This window comes from Cryptotermes secundus, unplaced genomic scaffold (assembly GCF_002891405.2).
Source record: "Cryptotermes secundus unplaced genomic scaffold, Csec_1.0 scaffold854, whole genome shotgun sequence".
Taxonomy (NCBI): Eukaryota; Metazoa; Arthropoda; class Insecta; order Blattodea; family Kalotermitidae; genus Cryptotermes; species Cryptotermes secundus.
Window position 1 is genome coordinate 45592 of NW_019727108.1, and position 10444 is coordinate 56035.

Genomic DNA, 10444 nt, shown 5'->3' on the forward strand with positions numbered 1-10444 from the left:
GCTTTTGAATTAGCGTATGGGTATTCCTTCCTCTTGGCGCTACAGCTCAGGGTAAGGTGAGCTTTGGCCTCCTGAATAATCTGCCTACATTCTTCCTCTTTCTTCATCTTTCCTGATTTCTTTTCAATCCATCCATCCAAGGCTGATTGTCTGGTTTCTGAACAATTTAGTTTTTATGGTGTGAGGATGTAAGCCTCATGCCTAACCCCCAACCTGGAGGACCAGGAGGCCTCTTTGTATGGTCTCTACACCTTGAACTGTCCAGCATGGGTGACCATACAAGTAGCTACACTACCAGCGGCATAACTCTCAGGGTCTCAGGAGCACTCAAACCCCTCCATCACGATAAGGTGGTGGAGCGTATGGGTATTAGTGTGTTTAAATCTCATACAAAGAGTGGATCGTTATCTACCATACATCTCTTTTTTGTGACAAGAACTGATGTTTCATTACCCCTGTTTAATGTGTGATAGTATTTTTCCAGTTTTCTTTAACGTAGAACATACTCAATATGAGTGTAAAGATTATAAGGACAGATAAAGTGGTTAAAGTAATGTGGCTGCATTTCTTTATTGCCCTCCTTCAAATGTTTCTTTAATAGAACATATGGGGGATCATTTTAGCCAAGGTTCAGGGTATACAGCCATTTTGTATAATTACAGAATTTAAAATTTTAGGGGAAGACAGTATTTCAAACATTTTTAGAAATATGTTTCCTTAATAATGCCCACAACTACCATTTTTTACAATTACACAGTGTTTGTTCTGGTCTTTAATGTATAAAATATATTTCTTTTGAATCTGAGTCCCTCCTCCAAAACCAGTTGACTAGGAAAGAATTAAACAATGAATGGGAAAGCTGAGTTGCCCTCACTTTAAAGTAAACACCACATGTTGTTTGCAGTTGTCTTGGTAATATAGTGAAATTTATACTTTGGTAGGAATTAAAATGATAAAAATTTTCCAGAATTTAATGAGAGCACTACTGACACTAGATCACAGACAGATAAACACATAAGAAAACAGGAAGATCTCCTTGCATGGTATTTTTAAGCACAAATTGCACATGCACAATCATTAACAACAACTGACAGCCATTAAAACTTCCAGTGCAAACCTGTGAAGAAATAGAATTACACACTGGCTATAGCTGTACCTTGCTTAATCTAATTCCTGGATACCTGTACTTACATGCCTAAATGTTTTGATTATACATTATTATCAGTGGTGTAAAAATCGTTATGTCATCATTAGAAAGTTAGTAGATTCTGTGTTCAGTGTATAAGGGAATCAAAATTGCATTACCAGTACTTCAATTCAAAATTCAAAAATAGATCCAGATACAGGCTGGGAAAGTTGCTTACTCAATATATGGTATATACTCAAAGATGTTTTAGAAAAAGAATAATATAAGACTTGTTACCAAATGGAGAAAATATTGCTTTGTTAGTATTCATGTAAACCTATAGTTCCATATGATGCCTGCTTACCAAGTGCCAGTGATAGTCACTTCCATGATCAGATCTGTTTCTTGAACATCTTTATATCTAAGGTTTGGCCTCAGCCTCTCTGAGGAATGATCCTCCCAGTGCTTTTCAGTATGAGAACCTCACAGAAGTCATATCATACATTTATTGTCTAAACTAGTGTTTTCCAATTTAATTTGGTCACAGAACCCTTTTGTATGTGGAAATTTCTATATATGAAGCTAAAAAACTAGACCACAAGGATGATAATACATTTTAAACAAGGATATGAGACTAACACATTAATTAATTACACACATTTAGAAATAAAAATCACATCTCATGTACATGAAAAATGAAGCTGGGAAACAAATATGCAACATACAATTTTCGATATGAAGAATGGTTTTCTTTTTCCCAAATTATTTTTATGTTTGGCTTGTTATCAGAAAACTGAATTCTCATATCTGTTGCTCTCCTTAACATGTTTGTGTGCATTGTTTTTGTTGCTGCTTAATTTCAGAATCTTGTTTCATAGAAGTATGTGCAGGTGAAGGGTATCAGCTGGCAAATTGCACATTTGGATGAAGTTTTTTCCTTTGGGGCAAATAACTTATTAATATAATTTGAAAGTGCCATTTCTAATGTAAAAAAGCGCCAAAATGAAAATTATTTTAAGTGAACTTTACAATAATAATATTTTGAATTATTTCTTATATAGGCTGTAATGGAATTTTCTTGCAGAACCATTATTTTCACTTGACACAACTAGTTGGGAAACACTGATGTAAACACTTCCTCAACTAAACTGCCAGGAAAGATGGTATCAGGGTTTGTTAACTCTACCCAAATATTTAATTTATTAACACTAATTCTGACACAAATAATAATCAAATATAAACCTTTAAGAAAAACAATAAAATATAATATAAATTTATAACCTGAGTCACCAGATCTTTGCATCTCCATTTAATCTCTTAATTTGGATAATTAAATTGACTAGTTCAGAAGGATTAAATACTTCGTTCCTAATAATCAAAGGTAAACACAAGCTGACAAGATGGGCCAGCACTGTCCATGATGGCTAATTATCTAGCTAGCTGCCTTTGTAGTGGCAGAAGCTTTATTTGCTCTGTGACTGTACACTGTCTTGGGAAGAGGCACTGTACTTGGTGTTCAGACCTTAAATAAAGGAAAATCTGCAAGTTCAGCAGAACTGCAGTCTGAGACTTAAAACTGTGGCCTGACTGCATGATCCACTGAATGACAATCAAGTCTGTAAAGTCTGGCCTCATGTCACTGAAATAAATCTTATCATTAAGAATGTAAACTTACAGAAGGTACATAAATTACATTCATTACAATTACATGATTTCAATTAACCAAATCACCGACAGAATCCATAGTTAGTTCATAACAGAGGCATTTATTGATTTTATGCAGGAAACAGGTTGAAACACAAGAAGAATTGGTGATTGGATTTGATATGGAATGGCCAGTTCATTTTAAAACTGGGAGTGGTAAAACTGCTCTGATTCAAATCTGTGCTGAAGAACAAACTTGCTACCTCTTTCATGTGAGTTACTTGCCTGAAAGTTGAATTTCTGTTTGGAGAATACATGTAAGGAGAATTTTGAATATATTTGGTTATATAAGGCTATAGCAGATAACCTTTTTTAACCCACGCAGTGGCAACCATGGGGTATGTTAAGCATTCAGTGTCCTGGACGATGGCAAGCACTAGATAATTCATGTGTTATATAGTTTGGTAGGAGTCACTAAACAGTTTGTGTCTCTGTGTGTGCCGGTTAAAATTATGCAGTATGCTCTGAATTAGTTGTGTTTCTCAAGAAACATTCAGTTTACATGTCTGTGAAGTGCAGATGTATTAAAGTTTCTACTTAGGGATTAAACAATTTTGATTAAAATATTATCACTTGTTCGAAACTAAGTGCCATATTTAGGTCATCCAGTTTTCCTTCACCAGCAGGAATCAGTAAATGTGGGTGGGAATGTAATTCCAGTAAAGGGGGTTTCAGCCCCCACCCCAAAGAACCATCTGCCAATGGACTGGTTGGTTGATGTACTTTCTTAACATTTCCCTCTGTAAATAAGATGTATCACTATATGTTTGTCATGTTGCAATATCAATGAAAAAGTTATTTTTCCCATCTGTCAATACATTTAAGTCAGTGTTTTTTAATATTTATTTTCTGCCCTCCCTTCCCCCAAGCAAGTAGTTTTTTTAAACTGTATGAAATTCCCTTTGGTCAAGAAAAGCCATCTCATTTTATGAGAAACATTTGTGCAAACTCCCAATCCATGTCATCCTTTGTGACTCATTGGTTAAGAATCACTACCTACTGAGTTCCACAAACTGAATTTATAATTTGCCATGGAAATATAAAACAAGGGAGCATCTTTGGCCTCAGACTTTCAACGTGGAACTGTATACTTCGAATTCATATTGCGACTGTATGTATGAAAGTTCATATAATAATAAGTCTGAAAGTTTAGTAAGATCTAAAAGTTTGTGATGATGGTATACTGTGTTTCTAGACAATATACATGATCCTGTTTTTATTTAAAACACGCAGTGTTTTGGAGACTGGATTCTGGAGAGAGGAACTAGCTCTACTGATTGGGCCCAACTGAGTAGGTTCCGCCTGAAGACAGAGACAGAGAATACAGTCTCTGAAACATGTGCTTTAAATAAAATCAGGATGATGGATAATGTCCTCCAGAAACACAGTTAACTGTATGAAAGTTGACTGTTTGACAAGAGACAGATGCTAAAGAGTTCACATGATTCATAGTGAAATATTTTATTATGCGGGTCAAAACTGAAACATGTTACAGCAATGAACAGCAGTGTCTGATTTTATGTAAGTAATTTAAAGGTGACAGTCTGTGTACTTTCCCACAAATTTCTTCTCCAGTGTAGTTAGTGTAATGTTAAAATTAATGATCTCTAGGGTTCTGTCTTCTGGGATATAACACCGTGTGGTCTGTTGAAAGTCTTGCTGCATGCTTCATGCTGGTTTCTCGTTTGGCAGCAACCCTGAAGATGCAGGCAACATGATCCTCCAAAACACAGGTCGACTTTCAACGGACTGCATGGCGTTAGATCACAGAAGACAGAATTTTCCATAACCACCACTGTGAGAGCCTCAAATTCCATTTAATCATCTGTACTGTATAGTTACACAATGAATTTTTTTTAACTTTAAGGCTTAGTGGAATAAGACACTGTTTTTATTAACAGGTTAGCTGTATGAGAAGTCTTCCTGAAGCATTTGTACATTTACTTAAACATCCAAAGTTCAAATTAGTTGGAGTGAATATTAAAAAGTAAGTTCCTAAGTTCAATCTCAGAGATTGACCTATATACCTAGATTTTCAACAATGAGACTGTTTTATAGATATTTTTGTGATAACAGCAAGAAGAGTACATACATATGATTTTATTTTATTTAACAAAGCCCCTGGGAAATCAAATTAAACATTGCATAAATAACTGCAAAATGAACATTTTAAATCTTTGGTACCTCAATTTTGTGACAAAGCCTCATCTTTTAATACAAGAGTTCTGGAAACTAAGAGTTCAATTTTCACATAGTTCAGCAGAAGTCCACCAATGCTTATAAGGTATGTATCACCTCCATCTTCAGGGTGAAAGAGTGTACCAAGCGAAACATCAGCGATAAGGAGGCAGCAAGCATAACTTGTGACATTATATCAAATGCTGCCAACTATACAGACATCATCTGTCAGGTATTTAATTAATAATTATACAAATGAATGACTCCAGTCACCCGATGTGCAGGCATTGAAAAAGAGGTTTCATGCTGACTAAGATATACAGGGTGTCCCAGGAGGAATGGACCAAACTTCAGGAGGGTGTTCCTTATGTTAAAGTATGCTGATATAACCCAAAACACCTATGTCCAAAGTTGAACGGTTACGGAGATAATGGCCAGAGAAGTGTGAAGCTTTGACCGGCGTTGCACACGTGTTGATTACAAAATACATATTAAAACTGGCAGGAATATGTGGATTCTGTAATGTTAATAATGTACGTAACATAAAACTAACTTGTGAGTGACGTGAAGCCATAAAATTGAAGTATAAAATACTCGCTCGCCATGTCATAATTGTCCTTAGGGTTTCCAAGCACTATACATGACACATGAATGGAAAGCGCTGACGTAACATGCTGACTGCGCGTTCTGGTATAAACCAACTACATAAGCACGGCTAAGGTGAATCATCGCACTCAAGGACAAACATAGATAAGGCCTCTCAGCTGAGAGGTACAGTGCGTGGACCTGCCAGAAGACCACACTTTTCTTGGGCCATTATCTCCGTAACCGTTCAACTTCGGACATAGGTGTTTTGGGTTATATCAGCATACTTTAACATAAGGAACACCCTCCTGAAGTTTGGTCCATTCCTCCTGGGACACCCTGTATACTAGTAGTTACTGTAGGATTCTGACGATGGTGTATAACATACTGATATATTGGGTTTTTGGACTTTATCCATCGTCCTGGTTTTTAAGATAACTAATAAAAACACGACGTTTCGGAAACTGGATCTGTTTCTGTCCTCAGGTGAAGGAAAACACCTATTCAATAGGTGTTTTCCTTCACGTGTCGTGTTTTTATTAGTTATCTTAAAAACCAGGACGATGGATAAAGTCCAAAAACCCAATATATCAGTAAGATATATACTGTATATATCAACAAGATAACATGCAAAGAAGTATTTCATGCAACATTTTTAGGTTAGCTAATCTGTCTGAATGCCAGATTTCTCATTTTTCGTTGGAATGGTTCATTGATTACTTTGTTCTAACTGAAATCCTAATACAGATTTTGCATGACTGCCACTTTGTTGTTTCACATTTTACAAGAATATGACTTATGAAAACCTATTTCTGTAAAGAGGGAAAGTTCATTTCAATATTGTAGCGTGCAGTACTGTTGCTATGCAGTGATTGCAAGAAGAAATATGTGTTGCTTGGTAACAGCTGGTAAACACGCCAACAATATCTGGGCCATCGCTAGGCAACTGCCCATAACAGTAGAACAGGCATGTCAAACTCAACTTGTTCACAGGGCCACCTCAGCCCTATATATAAAATAGTCCAGGGCCGCACTTCAGAGTAGAAATATACATTAGATTTTGATACAAGGAAATTTAATTCTATTTATTATTTAGGAATAATTTCAATATAATTACCTAAAGTGGAACACTTATATTTTGCCCACAAATCAAACATGTAATTTTACCTTCTATTTCACAACAGAAATGAGAGATTTCCATTTTCATTGAAAAACACGGCGCTCACTTTCAATCGTTCTTTTCTTGCTACTTGAATTTTTTGAAAGCGACATTGCCCTTTAAAAGTTACTGTACATATACAAGAAAACTCGTAGTTTATAATTTAATGTTTAATTATAACCTTTATACGTTCATCACGATGTAACACCAGCTCCTGTCGCTGTGTGAAAATGAACTGAATGGCAATGTACAAGAGACTACCGGACTAGTAGGAAGGTGTATCTTGTCTCAAAGGTCATAAAAGTGAAAGTTTGCTAGAATCCCATTAGACAGTGGCTGGGGGTTGCAAGCTAGTTTTGTCTGTCAGTTGCCACCCTCCTTGCATTCTTACTACGCCTCCAAAAGGGATTCTTGGAAATGCTTGGGGTGGTGAGGCGGTGCGGATTTTAGTGCATTAACCTTCTGAAATACAATAGTTTGTCCTTCACAAACTTTACAAACCGTTAGTTGGACAAACCTTTCTGCAATTCTCAGAATCACTTTTCCTGCAGCCTGATAATTTATGTAATTTATGTCTGCGTGAGACTTCTTGTCTTCTGGTCTGTTGGAATCCATACTCTGTCTACAGTCACACCCCTAAATTGTGGCAATAATTCCATTTATCCTGCAACTGTAAGTTTTAAAGGAAAAATAAAAGTTAAGGTATATTTTTTTCTTGTTTTTGCATAACATGCCATTTGGAATTATCAGTATACATTCAAATACAAAAAAATTATTTGAAGTTTGTTTTGTACCATTTCAAACCATGAGCTAGTACACCCTGGTTATATATTTACAGCATGTTTTTTAATATTCACTTTGGCCAAGATGAAAATACCTCTCTGCAATAACTGTGTGATCCTTGATATTTAAGTAATTTCAGAAAATATTCATCTGTTTCCAGTGATCTTTGGAAGCTGAGTCGTGACTTTGGAATCACTGTTAAGCCTCTAATTGAGTCCAGAGTAGTGGACCTTGGAGAATTAGCCAATGAAACTTTACGAAGTGGTCAGAGATGGAGTCTGGATAGACTGGTGTTGCATGTGGTGAATATCACCCCTCATTTTGGGTTCAGCTGCATGTTAAACGTTAAATGATTATAGCTTTAAATTTGGTTTCATACTTACAATGGATCAGCTGTTAGCTTCTTAAGGACTCTGATCCATAGAGTTCATTAGTATTAACAAAATTCTTCTGTTCAAGATTTATGGAAATGGAACCAGGGAAATCTAAAATGGTAAAGAGGAGAGACTGTGTAGGAAAGCTGACTTCCAGGCAAACAAATGCTGCATTCACAAAAATGATGCTATCATATCTGTTGTTATGAAACTGTAACCTTCAGAAGTAATAAATCAGAACTCACAGCGCAGAGTTTTGTTGCATAAATTTTGTATATTATCATCATACAATTCTGTGAAGTTCTTTATATATTATTTATACTTTTATAACAAGTTACTTTGTCATTAGGCATATTATTTTGTTTCTTTCTTCTGACTATGTTTCAAATGTGGTGAGGGGGGGGGAGAAAGGGCAATAACTTGGGGAGATAGTTTTAAGAACCAAAATCATTGTCAGAACTGGAGTAAGGGTTACACAGCAACAGTTCTGAAACTTTTTGTCCTTTGTACCTCCTGACACAACTCACCTCCAGCTAATGCTGAGGTCAAGAAAATGTGGATCTATATATCCACTCCCCCACATGCCTTCATGGTGTAGTGCTTAATTAGTTAAGCACAGGGAAGATTTTACCTTTTACCCTTTATTCAGTTAAACGAATGTTGGGATCTTGCGAAAAGATCTCTTATAATGTGCATGAGCAGTGATTGCTTTTACATCATTTGTGTGTATAAGCTTATTGTGAATTGATTCAAATAAAAATGGATGTAATGGATTTCAATTGGAAAACTGGCAAGTGAAGTAATAATATTACCACTGCAGATCCCAGTTTGTGAAATTATGCTGTATAGCAGGCATGCCCAACTTCAAACAGGTTGTGATTGACTTTTTAGTGTCAGAACTGCCAGTGATCTGCCACCTCTTCCTATCATCATACCTCGCTTTAAGCAAAAATATTGGTAAAAATAACACGACGCATGATGTTTGTTGTAAAAGCAGCATACACTGAAAGTACACATTACTTTAACACGTACTTTCCCTTCAAAATCTGAATATAATCATATTATATTACAAGCGAATTTACGGGATTCTGTCGTTACTCACCAAGCGAAGCAGACGTGCATCGACCGTTGTTCCGTGTAACAGTGTTTGTATTGAGCTTGTTAAGTCAGCAAATAGATGACTGGGTCATCAAGTGTGGGCCCACATGGGGCCAGTGTTGTGTTGTGATCAGTTAAAGCCTAAAGGTCAAATCAGTGACTTTATTTTAAAGAAGTGATTTTATAGTGAAGCGATCAGTCAATGCCGACGACAATCGTACCAGTGACAATACTCAAACATAAAAAGAAGAAAAAAAATGTTCCCGTCACCACAACCCATATATGGGTGCAGCCCTGGAGAGTGCTACAACACGATCCCTCAACAAATAATGCAACAATCATCACTGCAAACAATTCACCAACCACCTGAAAATCAAATACCAGTGCAGCAAATACTGCAATCCAGCCAATATGTGATGTCAATTTAACAAACCAACTACCCAACGTAGTCAACCAACATTCCACAAATACATCAACAAACCAACCAACACCTACTACAACATTCAACCAGTAAATTCCTTCCAACTGAAGAGGATTCAGAAAACGACATCGAAGAAATGCCTGAAACAGAAATGGAATCAAGAAATAAGCAGCCTTGGCAGGTCCTAAAGAAGAGGAAAAGAAATTAACCATCACCGCAAGTAACACAGGTGAGAGTCCCTTTCCAAATTAAAACCCAAGACAGGTTTGAAAAGTTCACCCAGCCCTCAGAAGTAGACACACTATCTAACCATACTAACAAAACGCCAACAAACTCCGAAAATATAACAATCAACCATAAGCCACCACCAATTTTCATCTACGGGGTCACTAACTACAATAAAATGGTAGAATATCTTACAACAGCAGTTAAAGAAGAGCAATACTATTGCAAGACACTATCAAATGGTACAGTAAGAGTCAATATAAGCACATCAGACTCATATCGAAGACTAATCAAACTGCTCCAACAGGACATTGTATTTCACACCTACCAACTCAGAGAAGAAAGGGCCTACAGGGTGGTCATTCGAAGTCTTCATCCCTCAATCCCAGTGGAAACTATTAAACAGGAAATAGTGAAACACGGCCATACAGTACACAATGTGACAAATATATGACACTGTGCGACCAAGGAGCCCCTTCCAATGCATTTTGTGGACCTAGAACCCAAAGAAAATAATAAAACCATATACAACATAAATAACAGTTGAAGCCCCAAGGAAAAAGAACATCATTGCCCAGTGCACTAGATGTCAGAACTATGGCCACACGAAAACTTACTGCACCAGACCGTTCATGTGTGTAAAATGTGGAGGCGACCATAACACGACTATGTGCAGGAAGAACCCCAACACCCCAGCAACATGTGGACTGTGCAGAGGAGCACATCCAGCTAACTACAAGGGATGCGATATATATCTAAAACTACAAAAAGCTAGAAACCACAAGGAGCAT

The 10444-nt window shown here is 36.7% G+C and overlaps 1 protein-coding gene across 3 annotated transcripts in view; it reads left to right on the plus strand.

The window, feature by feature from the left end:
• The window catches only part of LOC111864494 (Werner Syndrome-like exonuclease), a 20679-nt gene that overhangs the window by 3810 nt on the left and 6425 nt on the right, over window positions 1-10444 (plus strand). Inside the window, exons 3-6 of one of the 3 annotated variants that reach the window (XM_023851773.2) lie at window positions 2910-3042; window positions 4732-4817; window positions 5138-5240; window positions 7696-7758. In XM_023851773.2, coding sequence (XP_023707541.1) covers window positions 2910-3042; window positions 4732-4817; window positions 5138-5240; window positions 7696-7698 — 325 coding nt within the window. In that variant the 3' untranslated portion in view covers window positions 7699-7758. Of the gene's footprint in view, window positions 1-2909; window positions 3043-4731; window positions 4818-5137; window positions 5241-7695; window positions 7838-7994; window positions 8689-10444 lie in introns of those variants that run through there. The other 2 variants (XM_023851771.2, XM_033751462.1) reach the window with 2 other exon arrangements.